The sequence below is a fragment of the Chlamydotis macqueenii genome, chromosome 4, assembly GCF_036417535.1.
Source record: "Chlamydotis macqueenii isolate bChlMac1 chromosome 4, bChlMac1.mat, whole genome shotgun sequence".
In the NCBI taxonomy this organism is placed as follows: domain Eukaryota; kingdom Metazoa; phylum Chordata; class Aves; order Otidiformes; family Otididae; genus Chlamydotis; species Chlamydotis macqueenii.
The window spans coordinates 16,358,353-16,375,977 of record NC_141559.1 but is presented as its reverse complement, the minus strand read 5'-3'; the positions used below and the strand labels follow the sequence as shown (position 1 = coordinate 16,375,977).

General features: G+C 39.2%; 1 protein-coding gene across 2 annotated transcripts in view; it reads right to left on the bottom strand.

Annotated features, from left to right (window-relative positions):
* The window catches only part of ARHGAP10 (Rho GTPase activating protein 10), a 147,550-nt gene that overhangs the window by 20,126 nt on the left and 109,799 nt on the right, over nucleotides 1-17,625 (bottom strand). For both annotated transcript variants that reach the window (XM_086746308.1, XM_086746309.1), the window contains one exon: nucleotides 5,265-5,427. In XM_086746308.1, coding sequence (XP_086602434.1) covers nucleotides 5,265-5,427 — 163 coding nt within the window. The remainder of the gene's footprint in view (nucleotides 1-5,264; nucleotides 5,428-17,625) is intronic.

The window sequence follows — 17,625 nt, the reverse complement described above, 5'->3', positions numbered from 1 at the left end:
CCTGTCCTCTCCTACTGCTTCTTTTTTCCCCCTCCTCCATGAAATCTGTGAATAAATTCAAATTTCCCTCTTATTACCACTACAGGCTATTGCCCACAAAATGTTTGTATTTTTGTCCTCCTCTTCCGCTTGCTCTTGGTTTGATGGCTCAATTATGTATCTCAACTAATTTTATTTCCTGAATTCCCAGCATGACGGTTTTCTTTACTCAGCCTTCCTCTTTCCACTCTACTTCTTCCTCTCATCTATTGTCAGCAGATTCCTGGTGCTCCTGGTGACACCTTTGTATGAATACTCTTCCTTACCAACACTGCCACCTGACTGCCTGTTGCCACAGAATCTGCAGAGAGCAGCAACCTGCAGCAGCTTCCAGAACAGAAAAAAATAGTAAAAACATTACTAGCCCCTATTCCTGGGCTGCATCAAGAGGAGTGTGGCCAGCAGGTCAAGGGAGGTGATTCTGCCCCTCTACTCTGCTCTCCTGAGACCCCACCTGGAGTACTGCATCCAGTTCTGGGGCCCCCAGCATAAGAAGGACATGGACCAGTTGCAGAGGGTCCACCTGGAGTACTGCATCCAGTTCTGGGGCCCCCAGCATAAGAAGGACATGGACCAGTTGCAGAGGGTCCACCTGGAGTACTGCATCCAGTTCTGGGGCCCCCAGCATAAGAAGGACATGGACCAGTTGCAGAGGGTCCAGAGAAGGCCACGAAGATGATCAGAGGGCTGGAGCACTTCTCCTACGAGTACAGGCTGAGAGAGTTGGGGCTGTTCAGCCTGGAGAAGAGCAGGCTCTGGGGAGACCTTATAGAGGTCTTCCAGTACCTCAAGGGGGCTTACAGGAAAGATGGGGAGAGACTGTTCAGTAGGGGCTGTTGTGATAGGAGAAGGGGTAATGGTTTTAAAATAGAGGGAGGTAGATTTAGATTAGATATTAGGAAAACATTTTTTACAATGCGGGTGGTAGAACACTGGAACAGGTTGCCCAGAGAGGTGGTGGATGCCCTATCACTGGAAACGTTCAAGGCCAGGCTGGATGAGGCTCTGAGCAACCTGATCCAGTCAGGGATGTCCCTGCTCCTTGCAGGGGGGTTGGACTAGATGGCCTTTAAAGGTCCCTTCCAACCCTAACCATTCTATGATTCTGATTGTGGGGTAATTTGCAATTGTAGAGTAGATAACAGTTTGCGGGAAACTGATGGCTACAGATAAAAGACGGTTGGAAGTTCACTTGGTTAGAGCTGGGTTTTTTTTTTTTGTTTAAGTCTAGGTTAGAATAATATTATGGGTAACTCACAAAATATATCTATTCTGTATGGAGGGAATAAAATGCTACAATATATGACCTACTTATTAAACCCAAGGCACAACATGGCAAACATAATTGTATTTGTACATTCTATTTTACAAACATTTATAGTGGCAAATTCCTGAAACAGGGAATACTGTCTATTTTCCAGTGTCTCAAATAGCAGAAGATACAGATCAAAGAAAACTGCTGAAGAATGCCTATATGGATAACCACATTTCATCTAGAAGACACTGCTTACCTTCAGAACGTCGTTTATGGTGGCAATCTGAATCAGGAGCGTGCAAGGAACTGAGTGCATCTAACACAAACTCTTTTTTTTTTTCCCTCAGAAGCAACTGTGGCTTTGAGGGAAATAATGAGCATTTTCACAACATACTGCTGGTGAAACTAAACAAACATTAGCCCAAAACAGTCTGAAACACACTCTCCTTAGAGAAACAGTAACCACTTGGAGATCTGTCAGAGCAAAGTGGACTTTGACAGTGGCTCTAGTGGTACCTGGGAAAACAGACGGCTGTACAATGTTAATTCTGTAGCTTGAGGGCAAGTGTGTATGGACAGTTAAAGCAGAGAGGAAAAAGAATGCAAATACTTTGGTTAACATTAAACTGAGATTGCCATTGCTGTTCTGCCTTAAAGGGAAAAAAACATCCATACCAGTGGAGAGCACTAAGAGGGACGAATTACTCTATCCAGCTCACTACCATAGTTATCAGTTTATGTCTGAGATCAGCTTGTGCTAAGCATCCTTGGATAGAAGGGATTTTCGAGTAATACACGTTTATGACACAGTGCTCCATCAAGTACAAAAGGTTATTTGCCCGTCCTGGGCTATTTGGAGTTTGAATCCTGCATCTACATAAACTAGTCTGTAACTTTGAGAATGACAGGGGGAAAAAGCTCTCTATATTCTACCATACAGTGTATGTAAAAATAAAATGTATTTACGTGTAGTATTTGGCTCTAGATAGAAGTGTGAAGTTAAAAATAACTTCAGGAAAAGGGCTGAAAAAAGTTTGGGGTGCAAGATAATCCGAGAACAGCAAACTTGGGTCTCCACTGAGAACCACCGTGGGCAAAAAGAGCCAACCTTCACCCAACATTCTACTCATCTCTACAGCAGTACATGACAACATAGAGCATACGTCTGACCCACACAGAGCTTTCAAAGAAAATCTACCATCAGCCAGACACACACTTACAGACATAAAAACCAACAGCTTAGCAGGGCCTTCAAGATGGCACACATATGTGAAACGTCACCTTCCAGTTACACCGTATGCGTAGTACATCTTTAAATACCGACACGACAATTGAGCATTCAGGGCTTTGTGAGACATTTCAGATCGGTGGTACAGCCCTTGCTCTCTCAGCTTTTACCGCTCTGGCCATGCAGTCCCTTGCTAGTGCCAGCCAGGAGGTGAGGGTGTATTTGCCTTCATGTGGTGCTCCTCTCACCATGCTGAAAGCTGTAGCTCCTTTTGTTTTTAAAGGTGGGACAAGGAAAGGGCATGCATCACAAAAAACTCTGCCAGGAAACGTCATGGTGACAACAGCTACCATTTAGAGAAAAAAAAAAAAAAAAAAAAAACAAAACAAAAACAAAAAAAAAAAACAAAAAACCCACACCACACTTTTCCTTTCTTGAAAACAAATACCACAAAAAGCATTTTTGCTCTCTATCATATGTTCTTGCTTAAAGCGAACTACTGATAAAAACCAGCCTTGGAATATCCGATATATCTGGTCCCACAATGTAACATCCCTCCCCCGAGAAACAATTCAAGCAGCTCTTCTGCCACAAAGAAGTCACCATCACCTTGTTGACTGCATAACTCTACAGTGACTGATCTCTTACACCCATGTGTTATGAACATCAGCAGAAACTTGAGAAACTGGATCCTCTTGTATTTCCACCTCCCCTAGACTCAGCGTGGTATTTACTGTAGCTCAGTGAAGACCTGCAATAGCATTTTAGAGAGGATACCGAGACTTCAAGAATTGTTTTTGTTCCAATTTGGCACAAAACGCAAAACATTTTGAAATCCTGCACAAAGAGAAAGTATTGTTCTCCATGTAATTCTGGGTTAGTCCAATTTATGAGAACAGTCTACGACCAAAGCACAGTTCAACAGCCAATGCTACATTTCACGGAGCTGTGAGAGCAAGTCGACCACCACCTTTCCCTACCCACAGGATCCCATGATGCACAACAACTGCTGAAGTCCACCAAGTACATTCTCTGTTGCTGACATCTACCGCTGCCATTAATACAGTGAAGCTGTTTTGGGTTTTGTTTTGTGTTTGGTTATTTTTTGTTAAGGCAATGCCCTCTGAGTCATCAGAACTAGAAGGGGAAGAGAAGCCAATTTAGGATGAGAAAGTAGAGGAAAGAAAGAATGTACTGCTCACAGACTACTCTCTGTCACTGTCCAGGCTTGTTACAGAGGTAGCTCTTAAGCAAACTTCAGACAGGTGAGTGGAAAAAACCCCCTGCTTTTGACAAATAATCTAGAAGCACTTACTGTGTACTTTTTTTTTTTTCCTTCCAAATAGAATTCTTTAAGTACTGTTTCCAACTGAACACAAAACCTCAAGCCATCAGTTTCCAAAACAGCAGTACAGTACAATTTTCGATGAAAATTAACAAATGCAAAAAAAAAAAAAAAAGCAATGTTCCTTCAAACACCTGAAGTTCCTGAACCCTCTGGATAAAATCAATACTTCCTTCTTTTATCCTTTGAAGTGACACTATCCGTGTTCTGCTAACCCTATGTTCCTTAATTTCGTATGCTTGCTCCCACAGACATTCCAGTTTTATACCATCTACAGCACGTTTTCAACACATGCACCTCTTTTTGACAAATACAACTTCCTACCCACTACTAGTGGACAGTACGAGAGAATAAGAAAAGAGTATCTTCAGTCCCCTACTGAAGAAACAACTTTTATGTAAAGTACCTGTAAATCTGGAATTCTTTCAATACATATGAGAAAATATTGTTCTAGCTAATAAGTACTCTAAGCAGGCATTAATTATTTCTATGTGCATACAGAAATACAAACCCATCATATGGCTATCTATATATTCTCATGTGTTATATACAGACCTACACATATATTTTACACGCTTGCTTCATCAACAGGACAGGCTACTCTGAATGCCATTATGGAAAATACTTTTAACAAATCTTTTCTCCAGACCTGCTCCTTCCAATTTCTTGGCACTGAAGGCTGGAAAACTTTGTCTTGATATGTTCAAGTTTGTATGAATAGCAAACCAGAGAATTGAATTCAAGTTCAACTTCTGATTTAAGAAACAAATTATGTTCAGCTTTTTGTGTATCAAACCTGAATATGTGAGGTAGGACTAACATCGTAACGTCAATTTTTGCTAAACTGAAATCGTGCTCAAAAACTGAACATCTACAGAGTCTACTGAAAGTGATAGACTGCACTTTCATTGGAAAACAGGCATTTAATTTGTTAAGAACAGATTATCAATGACAATGTTCTTGGACGACAGCATCTGAGCACACACTCATTATAGTGTATTTATTGAAACTCAAAATTTGGCCCTAGAACTTAATAGCCCTGCATCTAAGTGTAGTTTAACACCATTTTGAAATAAAACTAGGGTAATAAAACATACAGAGAATAATTTACATAACATACATAAACAAAAAACACACTTAAAATTTTATAAAAGGATACAGTAAAATACACTAGGTTTTAGTAGAAAAAGAACATTTCTTTCCTACAAACATTCAAGTAGCCTCTAAGCTCCGTCACAACATATAAATACAAACCTTTCTGGAGCAGAAGAAAACACACACAATCACACGTAATTTTTAAAAATCACTCATTTGCTACCAAACTGAACAGGGAAATGTGTTTCATGTGCACAATCAGAGTAGTGGAAAAATCGTTACTTAATATTGAGTTTACTCACAGATTCGTTGTCCAGCTTGCAAGATCTCCGCTGTCCATAATAAGGTGATTTCCATCCAGGAGCCCAGGGGGGCTACTAGGGAAGGCAAGTGTCGGAGACTGGGAAGAAAGAGAATCCATGCTCCCAGTTGGGGTGTCTTCTCTGGGAGAGCTGTGACTGTCAGCTAGAAAAGAGAGCACAAGTCAGAAGGATACTGAAAGAACCTTCTCCTGAGCCAAAGAAGCTCATGTTAGGTAACAATGTCCTGAAATACATACATACAAAGGAACTTTACTGTCCCATTTTCACAGGATAGTTTGGAGGACAAGCAATCCCCCAGCACTTCCCCAAATGGCACCATTGCACAATTTCCCCCATCATTATCACTAGGCTATGTTCACAACACAAAGTATTCCCAGTCCCCTTTTCAACATGTGTTTTATGTGAATGAAATGCTAGATTTTGGGGGTTTGTTTCTAGACAAATGCATCACTTCAGGTAACAAAATAGTGTAGGCCATACACATCTGTGCATCTCTAAAAATACAGTCTCTAAAAATAAATTAATACACATTTGAGGAAATGATTGCTCTCAAGTACCATAAGCACAATCTTATCAAACGTGAAACAATGACATTTTAAAAGGTCAGAATAAGCAAAAGATCTCTAACAAACACAGTACCCAAGAATGTTACTTTTATTACTCCTTTTAAACACTGTTACTTTTAGGAGAAGTCATTGTATTCTGGTCTACTATTTGTTTTCACAGTCTACTCTTAGAATATCACTCAGGAGGCAACACATTCAGAAATGATTGCTTAAGAAAACATTAAAGGAACACCATTCCTATCCCACAGACATTAAGAAAAAGTTACCAAGGTGTCACAGCACTCACTGCAAATCATGCTGACACATCGAAGCCAAACAGCAGGCTCTTCACTGAAAAGCTAACCTTCACCCACAAAGCTTTTCCCTTCTCAATTTTTATTTAAACATCAGCTGTACATTTTATAAATTCTAAAGGAGGTGTACGAAATGAGGATGATTGCAAACATTAAAGTGTCCAGCACAGCTAAGCCCACAGTCTCAAATGGGGCCTGTGGCTTTTTTCAGAATATTAATATTTAACAGTAATAAGGTTCACTTCCAGACACCCTTTACAAGGCTTCCTGCATCCTTTCCTCCCCTGTCCATCCTGCTCCCCCTAGCACCCATGAACATGGCCTACAGCTCTGCTAAATAACAACATCACAGAAGTCCCTCTAGAGTGGATTGGATACTGCTGACCCCACAGTCTTGGTAAAAGAGTTCTGCTCCTTTGGGACCACAAGCTTTGTAGAAAAAAAAATGAACAACCAAGTCCTAATGCAGCATCACAATAATGTGATGAAAAACTGTTAAAGTGTTGCGCTTGCTTGACAAGCTGTATCTCCTATACACAGTCCTATAAAAGACAAAGTCCTATAAAATATTACTTTCTAATTCTAAATGAATTAGATCTGCACAGAGAACAACTGAGCTTAATTCTACTTTGTTAAGCTAAGCAGTATTGTTGCAATGATTTCTTTAATTTTTTTTTACTTAATTAATAAAAAATGCAACAACAATGAAACACGGACAATGAAAAGCCACCTTCACTGAATAAAACCCCTCTCACAACCTTATTACTGTCTCAACCAGTTCAATTCATTCTGCTTCAAAAGCAGAAAGCTAACAAAGCACTCGCCCACTTCCCAGGCATCTCGTCCTCACTCCCTCCCAGAGACTCTCAGAGAACAACTTCCCTAGAGAGTAAAATGACATACAACTAAAAACACTGAAATTACAAAAGTGATCATCTGGAAATTTCTCCCTAAAGCAGCTGCTAATTTAAGGCTCTAAATTAGCCCATAGTAACAAAGTATGACAAGCTCCGAGGAGGAAAACGTTAACCTGGGAAAGCGAGTCACTGGCACTCCAGCCCAATCCTGCTCACCTCGCCCCTCCTCGCTGCACCCCAGCCACGACGCTGCTGCTCACACTTAGGTGACGTGATGCAACAACCCTAGGACTGTTAAAAACTAATTAATTACATCTCATTTGCAGACATACATGTCACAGTGATAAGCATCTGAGAGATGCTCCAATTTTACTTCATAAAGAAATAGAATTTCTTAAAACTAAATAGACTTAAGTCCTTTTAATTCATTGCCACTTCTTTTCAAAGTAGTAGTATTAATATAACCCAAATTATCAAACTACATACACTGTACTAGAAGGCCACGTTTACCTCAGCCATTCACTTAACCTTACCAAAACAGCAGTAGAAAGGAATATTAATCTGTTTTTTAATATTATGAAAGTAGTATGAATACAACCAACTCACCGCACATCCCCACAGAAAGCAGAGGTTTTTCTGTTGAATTGTTTCTCAGAGCACATAGGAAAAGTAAAAAATACTAAACACGTTAGTCATGCACAGTAGACTCCACATTGGAGACTGCAGAATACAGGTCACTGCATTTGACATTGTCATAAATGAAAGTGCATGCTAAATCTTTCCTCAAATTTTACTTCTTCCTTCCCTCCCTTCCTGAGCCAGTGTTTTCTCATGGTCAATACTGCACTGCGCTCTCAGGAATAAGATGGGTTTTGAACACAAAAAACAAATCAGGTATTTAAACATGGAAATGCCTGCTAAATTCTATGGGATTAAGTGAACACCCTTTAAACACACGTTCAAAGATACTTTACATTTCTGATGTTTTAAATTATCCATTTTTGTAAAGTAAAACAACACCTTTATTCAGGAAAAGGCAATTCTTATAACCGCAAAAACAGACGACTAATGATCACCTAGCACATTTTCATTATTAAAAACAACACAGACTCAAGCACTAAGTCTTCAAAATACAACGTCATTGCTCTAACTTCAGTAGTACAAAGATTTCACCCTGTGTGCTGGTGACAAAAACTTCTGCTAACTTCAGAAATCACAGTAACTCCTGTACATGGCAGAGGCCCTAGAACTGTACTAGTTATCTCTCTATTAAGCTTAATAACCTGCTTTTGATTAATGTCCATCTCATGTTGGACCAAACTATATCGTCAAGGAGTCTTTGTCTGAACACATCACCAGATGATAAAGGTAATGAAGAATCAACTGGCTGCTAATTAACATACTCACTGATCAATGTAGGTACCTTCACTTTGTTAGGTTCTATTTTCCAGGCACGACCCACGTAATATGCATTGCTAATAATTACAGTATCTCTCATAACCGGTTTTTGTGCTGTGTGAAGATATTTAAATAATCTCCATTATAAGATTAACACTAAATCTCTTACTGTAAGGGATTTTGCAGTTTTGGAATCATGCACCTGTTTTATAAACCCATTTCAATTTCCCAGAGTTCTTTCTGAAGAGTGTACCTCAGATCAATATTCATGATTTTTTGCTGTGGTCCCACAAGTTCCATATTGAGCATTAATCCTACCACTTACTCCTATTCATCAATCCTCTGTTTGTACAGCCTCAGAATTCAGAGGCTCCCTAATACGGACAGTCTAATACTTTTACTGTTTCTCTCCTCTCACTCCTCTTTACCTCCAACATTGTTCTCCAGTGAGCAGCACTGTCAGGTTTCCCACTTCTATGAAAAGGCTGACAGCCACATTGGACTGACAGGTCCTTTCAAAGAGGAGCTCCAGAAACTTCCTATTCTTCTTTCCTACCACTTGAATTCTAATGAGCTCTTACACTATAAAATAGGGAAGATCTGATTTCTTTTAAAGCTCATTTATACCATTCTTTGAGCATGCAGTTTGGTGGTCTTGGTGCCTTCATTTTCTCTCTCTAAAAATGTCAATTACCGTCTCTTTTTTCTCTTATTACACTCTTATCTTTGAGTGTCAAAGAGTGCCAAAACAGATGAGGGACACAAGAGTTCTCAGTCTAAAAGCAGTAAGTCTGCATGACATCTCTGAAATTTTTGTCAACAGTCCAGCCATCAGCTCTTCAACTTTTCTTCTTTATCTTTGTGGGAAGCCTCCGAGTGCCTTCAGCTTGACCATCTTTCTAGGGTTGTCACCAAGCTTCTACAATTCACCTCCTCATCCTACGCAAATAGGTGTAAGACCCAATTTTACTCTCAAGAGAGTTAAAACTTGTTTCACATTCTCACCACCTCTTGCATACTATTTAAAATTTTTGACTGCTCAGATCCTTTTAAACTGTCATCGAAATTATCTTCTTGTTTCACTGTGCTAATCACAACACTCATCCAAGCCTTAGAGCTTTCACTGTGCCTCTGCAACAGATACCTGTGCTTTGTCTTTACGGCTGTTCATAGTTCAGAGCAGCCCTATCTAGAAAATAAAATGGTTTAGGTTAGTTCTAACCATTTATTGGTTGTGTCTAGCTGGTACTACTTACCATTCAGTTGCTAACCCAAATATCCTTTCTCCTTCCTGTGCTCCCTGCCTCACGTTGCCCTTTCTCATAATAGAAAATCCCAAAGGTAAGAAAATACGTATCTAGACTAACACTTACCTCATTTAGCATCTCTCTAGCAAATATGTAACCCTCAGTTCCTTTTCCCTTTTGTCTGGATGAGCCTTAGATAGTAAAGGCTCTCAGACTCTGCATACCCAAAATCTGAACTTAGCTTCTACCTAAATGAGCATGACAGGCCTCCCAGTTGCCTTCTTTTCTCCCTTTTCCATCTGGCTAGTCTAAGAATATCTTTTGTTGGCATCCAAAGTTGAAAAAAAAAACTGAAATACTTTGGCAGTGTCCTTACTTTACACCAACAATTCTAAGTAAGAAAAAAAAACATTTGTAATAAAAACCACAAAACCCAGAGAGCTAATACTATCAGTTACTTGCTTGAGTGACAGAATTTTCTTCCAAATTCAGCTTAACTAACTAAAGAATTACATACTTTACTATTAAAAGAAAGACTAATCTTTAACATCAACATTACAACCAACATCTATAGTTTAAGGGTATCCAGAGGATCAAAATAGTTTATGAAAGTGAATGTTTTTGGAATAAATGAGAAATACACGACAGTTTCTGTTGAGATACACGGAATGGGCAGGACAGAACTGTCATATATGTTTTTAAGTGCTCTTCAGATACACGAATTGTGGGAAAATAAGATTATAAAAGACATGTCTTATTGCGCCTTGACACAGTCACACAGGTCTAGTTGAAGACATGGGGTGATGGGTAGAATTACTGAGGAGACTAAATTAAAGATGCTGCGAAATCCCTATTTACCACCTTCATGTCTGACATTTTCTGCACCACGAGACGGGGAAGCAGCAGCTACATTGCTGTGCAGCCACCCATCCTCCCCCATCAGCATCACAGCTGCATCCAGCTCTTAGACATTCATTCACCATAAATAGCTAACTTCCCACAAAAATACAGAACTTCAAACAAGTAGAAAGTAGCTTTGCTCTTACGTTAATTTGTGGGTATGTACTATGTTTTCATTTTAATAGGAATCCCATAGATCAAGAATAGAAAAGAAGTAGGAATATTATAAATATCCTCCATGAAGCAAGAGCTTCGTTTCCACGTGCTAGAGCTTCAGTATCCACAGAAAACAGGGATGAAAAACATAACCAAAGATAAGTTGTCTCACACAGTTAATAAAACTTGAAGTGATGCCATGATACAAAGTATCTATCACTCCAGAAAGAATTCAGCCATTTCTGGAAAGCTAAAAGTAACACTAGTGGAGAAAGCTTTACGTGGGGCTCAGAGCAACCCGATTCAGTTCAAGATGTCTCTGCTTCTTGCATGGGGGTTGGACTAGATGACCTTCAAAGGTCCCTTCCAACCCTAACTATTCTGTGTTTCTATATGATTCTATGATAGAGTGATCAGAGAACTGCAGTCAAGAATGGCCTTTTCTAGACGCAGGGCTGCATCCTTTGGTCACTATTTACAGTACATCACCATCAAGCACCAGGTGAATTGAGACATTCTTCTACCTCTTCAAATTTCTGAAGTTTTATGAACTAATGAAGTCAAATAATCTGTTTCTGAGCAAATTAAGAAACCGTGTACTTTTGTTTATCACACCACTGAAACTGCTCAACATAGTTTATTACTCACCTCCAGAATACAGAAATTGTCCTGTTTAAACATATACGTTTCCAAACTAAGGTGAAATAACATAAAAGAAAGCTAATAATGACCTATTATTTGGTTTAAAATAAACGTAGAAAATGCTGAAACTAGACAAGAGAGTTATTTCACTGTCCCTAAATAATGGGCACTTTGGAAGTGAGATTCCTGTAAAAACTCAGAAAATTAGCTTTATATTACTGCATTTCATTATAAAAAAGTATCCATTATCCTCATTGTGTAGCAAATCCTATACACTGCACTATTGCCTTAGTATACAGTTAGTTCTTACATAAACTAAGACATCACAGGCTCACACACCCTAAAACCAACAGAGCTTTCACGGAGCAAATGGACAGCAAACACTCCACATATCCATCAGTTTCGTGCTCTCTTTCAAAAACACATGCAGTAAGAATTAGATCTCTATGCCAGCTATTTTTTTTCTCTCAGACAAAATAATTAACACAACTATTAGAGCTGACTACAGCTTTTTCCTAGATAAAGAGCGACTTTGATATATTTTTCAAATGTGTGCATGTACAAGCACATGTATCTTAGGCACAAAGTAGCTCTCCTGTAGAAAGATTGTTTTTTCCAACTCCATAATGATTCAGATACGTCAGAAAAAGGAAGAAGATGCACTAGACAGATTTTGCCTCAAGACTGGCTGATGCAACTCAAGAATTCTGGCCAGAAAAGTGAATGTCTGAGTTGGGGCTAGGGAAGGGAAAGAAATGTGCTCATGTACAAGTTACTTAGGGGAACTGGGGTTTTGGGATCATTCTTCTGCCTTCCTCCTTTTTGATACTTTTTTTGTTTATTTCCAAAATGCAAAGTTCAATTTTAAACAAGCATCTTTCTAGACATACACTTAACCTGTAATAGCAAGCAATTATTTCAATAAATATCTCCCTCGCTGCAGGTCCTCTCTCAAAATTCAGGAGAAATATTGCTTGGATTACTTCTTTATGTCAACAAAATCCCAAAGACGCATAGAACTGTAGATATGCCTTTCTTTGAGCAAGGTAAAACTAAAATGGGTAAAGAATTCCAATTTATTCCTCAAGCTGTGGAAAAACAGTTCAAGACAGAGTCATGGATACAAGGTTGGGGTGTTAATTTATATCACATAATTAAATTTTGAAACACAACAGAAATTAGATACAAGCATGTGGAGGAGTTCCTCTTTTTATGTGTGTATATTATGACAACAAGAACAGTATCTAAACTCAAAGATTACTCATTTTTTTACCAGAGCTTGCTTGGCAGGAAACCACACACAACCTCCAGCCTTACCAGGCTGGCCACATGCCACACATTAATTTCATGGCTGAAAAATGCAGTGATGAAGTGAAACTACTTCCCAAAAACTCTGACAGAGAGCAAGATAACTGGATCGTCCCATAGCTTTCATAGCTTTTTGGCAGCACTGAGCAGTTCAGGTTTCCATAAATCCAGGCAACATTTACCTATGGTCCATAACTGTACTGGAACCTACCAACAGAACAGCTCTAGTCTAATCAATGAGAATGAGAATTGTGGAAAACCAATGCAGATCAAAAAAGGAGTACAAGGCCATAATCAGGGCTAAAGGATCCCTAATTCAGCAGCACTTCTTATATGACATCAAGAAATCCTAAGTCCACGAAAACATTTTTTCCATGTTTCCTTCCCTTTTCTGTTGTGTTGGAAAATGTCTTTGTAAGGTTCCTTCCACCCCCAAAAGGTAAGGTGTTAAAAAACTCTTCTCTTGAGTTGTCAGAGATAATATCCTGCTGTTGCCTCCTCTTCTCTTGCCATTTAGCTTACTTCACCTGCAGTTACTTCCCATGACTTATTAAAAGGAGAAGTTTCTTACAAATAATTCCACAACCCATGGTGGTACTTGGATGAAGACAAAGACTAACTGCTCTCACATTGTGTATGTGACAGGTCTCTCATAAGAAAGCCACTCTGAAACATTTTTAGTATGCTACTGACACTTGACTGTGCCTCCTTCCTCATTTTGCTCCCCTCTCTCCTTCAGCGACTTCAGCTGAGGGATGGATGAAGCAGGATGCCTTATTAAAAAGACAACTGAAAACAAGCTAAGTAGCCCTTAGGAAAATTTTATCAGCTGTTTTAACTGAACATCCAGGTGACACATTTGTTGAGGAACCTCCTAATTCCCTGCTGATGATATCAAAGGCAGCAATTAGGGAGACAGATTTTGCTACCTCAAGGCAGTTGGGTCAACATTTTCTTCCATGTCTGGATTCTCCTACCACCATCCATGCCTCCATGCCTCTGCCACTCTGCAGTCAGAAGTCTGCAAGCACAATTTTTAAAATTGCTGAGGAGACTAAAGCTAGTCTCACCACTTTTACCTCTCCATGATATCCCCCAAGTTCAAGCTCCCTGTTGGTTCAGCAAGTTGCAAGTACAGTTGGGAAGGGGAAGAAGTGATAGTGGTGAAATTTACCTTGCATTAAGTGCACCTTTCAAAAGAAGAAAACAGAAAAGGAAAAAAGAAGAGCAAGTAAGACAAGGACTTCCAGAAGCCAATGGAAAAACAGTATTTTTTTTTTCTGACTGAATGAAAAACACTGACAGAATGGGAGCAAAACAGGAAGAGAAATCTCATTTTCTAACTCATGTACCATCCTGAAAAGTTGACCACCTCCTTCCTCTAAGATCTTCTCCCCTATCCTTGTCACCAGTGAAGGGAAGCAAGAGCATTCCACGTGAGGAAACACCCTATCAGTGAAACGCACACTCTCATCCATAGGAAATTGACTGAAGAGCTGACCAGCTTCAAGTCTTCGTTCGACTTGTACTCTTGCGTACTGAATGAGAGCATTTGCTTTCAACCAACAGAGGTTGGCCAGGCCACAGCTGGCACGTAGCAAAGAGACGTCAGTGACTTCCAATGCCTGGGATTAATGGCTTTTAGCATGCCAAATTGGCCTTCTTACAGTATTATACGCCCTTGCATGTCTGCGTGCAGAAGGTACAGAATTACAGAAGAGAAGATCAATTATTACAGGAGATCAGAGATTTTTAATAATGCCTGGCCTCAAGGAAAGACTGACCCTGTCTCCTGAACTCTCCATTCCTTCTTTAAATTCAGATTTTAGTTTTAAGTCTATTCATATTCCCTTTCCCTATACCTCTGACTTCTGCTGTGTGTGTGCACATGTGGATGTGGTTATTTTGCACATTTCTACAGCCTCTAGATTTCACATACTGAAAGTGGACAAGCACTGGTGATGATACTAAGGCAATTCTCACACCAAACATGATGATTTGACACACATCATTTAAAAGGAAGTAAAAGTTAGGAGATGTTTACTACATTATGACAGTTAAATTTGATTTCAGATAACTGTGCAGCAAGTGGGCTGTAGCAAGTAGATTACTCACAAGTGTAACAATGGCCATACAATGTATATTGTGTACAGAAAGCATAGACCAAAATTATTCCTTACCTCCAAGAAAATAAGTACCTTCTGCGGACTCAAAGCTTTCCAAGCAGAAGTTGATTATCTGGTAGGAAACTGGGACCCTATGCATACCCACTATTACCTCAGAAAAAGCTTCACCTTTACTGGCAGTAGATCAAAAAGACTTTTACTTTGTACAACACTCATCCTACTCAGAGCCATCAGGTGGAAAAAGCTGTGATAGATCGTGCAGAACTGCAGGAACTATTCTTGCAGCAAGGTGAAATACAAACTACCTTAGATACTACATGACAAACAGCAATCATCCTGATCTTCCCCTCACAACTCATATTGGTGCACCTATTTTGTAACAGCATAACTGTGTGTTCTGCTCAGCTGTTAACAATAGCTTTGTAAGCAACTGTTTCAAGCCCTCATAGCTTTTTGATATGCCTATGTAGCTGCTTTTCTTTCCATTTCCCCTAGTATGTGCCAGGTTACAGAAACACTTCCAAGCAGCAGATTCAGAAATAGAAAGAGTTCAAGGCCAGGTTTCACACCTGCAGCCTTGCGGCTCTGGGCTGTTGCAGCCCTGAAGACCATTCTCCTTATTATAAATCTAAGGCTTCCTCTAACATCCAGCTTTCATGTTCAGTAACTGCAAATTAAGTTTATGGAGTTTGTTTACCTATTTGTTTGGGGCAGGAAAGGATGGGAGGAGGAGGGAGAGGGAATATTGCATGGAAGCTATGTAACCATTACACGTATCACATTTTACTTTGATGAAGTAATTTAACTGAATGCCACAGCAGTTCATGCAAATTTATTTATCACTCAGTTTAAGACACTGTCTCACTCTAACTCCCATCAAAAAAATCAAAAAGGGCTACTCCTTTTCAACATTAACTTACTACTCATAGTTCAGCTTCCCTAAACACTTCAGAGGGTAATACAAGTTAGCATGAAGTTTTAAAAGGTCAAATAACAGATCTAAATATTTATTTCTATTGGAATTCTACACAAGAATCTGTTTTCTAAAGCACTATAAATGTAATACTTAGTTTACAGCAGCAGCAGAAAGCTATTGCAAACCCCCCATATGCCTCCTGAGTTCCAGAGTGGGGAGACAGGAGACAAATGCCTTAAGAACAAAGCAAAGAAGCCCCCCATATGATCCCAGTGTGCTATGTCCATGTTCGTGCCGATGAAAAATTTTGACATCTACAGTGTATTGAAATAGAATAAGGCATCAGCAAGCACTGTGGCTTAAGTAGTATATTTTGGTTTGTTTAGAAAACAAGTGGTTCTGTAGTTGGACAAATTGCCATGCAGGACCCATATCTTGATTCCAGGTGTGATTTATGCAACTCATGCTGACTCTCTATTCATCTTGGATGGACTGCATTATGCTGCCTACCTGACACAGGACTTTTCTTGCCATGTTGCTCTAGTAGCCCTGTAAAATAGTTTCATAACCTCTAAGTCTCTGGCACAGAAAAAGATTAAACAAAACAAACTGTTCATTTTGCTACAAGATGAGAAACGTATATAAAAATTAAAATAAAATTGGGAAGGAACAAAAATGTAACTCTGCATTGCCCTCCAAAGGAAATATAAACAGAGCTCTCTTCTGATACATACTGACTGTCCAAATGGAAAATAAAGATCCTATGACATTTCTAGAAGAACAGGATAAACAAATCCCTGTTGTAGTTAACAGTCTTTCCTTCTCTCTGTATAGAGAGAGAATGTGAAGTCATTTGTACTTAGCTGAGACTGTAAGCCACAGGAGTTTCTGCATTGCTACTTAATTCACTCTAAAATCCATTCAGATAGTGGGGGGAGGGGGGAAGCTACTTCCAGGAAAAGAAAAAAAAAAAACAAAAACCAAACAACATCAAAAAAAAAAAACACCCCAAAAAAACTCACCCATCAAATTCCATGTCTTCATTTTAGAAGGCAAGAAAACTTTGGATATGATCCTAATGTAAATCTCAGACAAATCTGCATTTTGCTGAAACGAGAACTTCGGGTTTAGGCCACATATGAAAGTAGCTCAGAGTTCCCCATTAAGTCTAGTTCTACTTTAAACGCTGAGATGTCGAAAAACTTCAGAGTGAAAATTTAGTAACTGGCTTACCACAGAGGAAATAAGTTGAAAGAAAAACAGACAGTATCATCTGTGACTGAAGTTTGTCTTTCAGGAAATGAAGATCCTTACAGTAGTAAATATAATACTCGAATTGCTCACAAATAGGTTTAATCATCTAATTGCAATGTACAAGGAAAATCTATGCGCTATCAGAACTCAGTACAGCTAATTACCAGAAGACAATATTTGACTAAAAAAAATAAAGATTTTTATCCAACATAGTGTGCGTTCTTCAACTGTTACATCTATCAATATTTATGTCACTTACAGCCCTTTCTGGGTGGTTGCTGCATACACTTTGTGTGCAATCAAGAAACTTCTCGACTGCAAACACGCTTTTGAAAAGAAAAGCTGGCCCGAACCCTGCATTTCCAATTCAAGCAGTGGATTCTGAAGCCTGTTAACTCCCTGGAGCAGCTGATAGTTAAAGACTTGTTTCCACTTTTCTAACAATTTCCTGGTTTGCATAACAATCCTAAAAGAAACACAGTCAAGAAGTTTTCCAGCACAGAGAGATTTTTGCCTCCAACATATTTCTAGTTTCAAGGCATAGAAAATATTTATCTATAATTACAATAACTTCAGAGATATATTTGTCTACAAATACATTTACATATAAATATGTATCAGCTACTTGGTTTAAAACAAGATTATGATAATTTTGCCATATCCAGGAAATGCAAAAC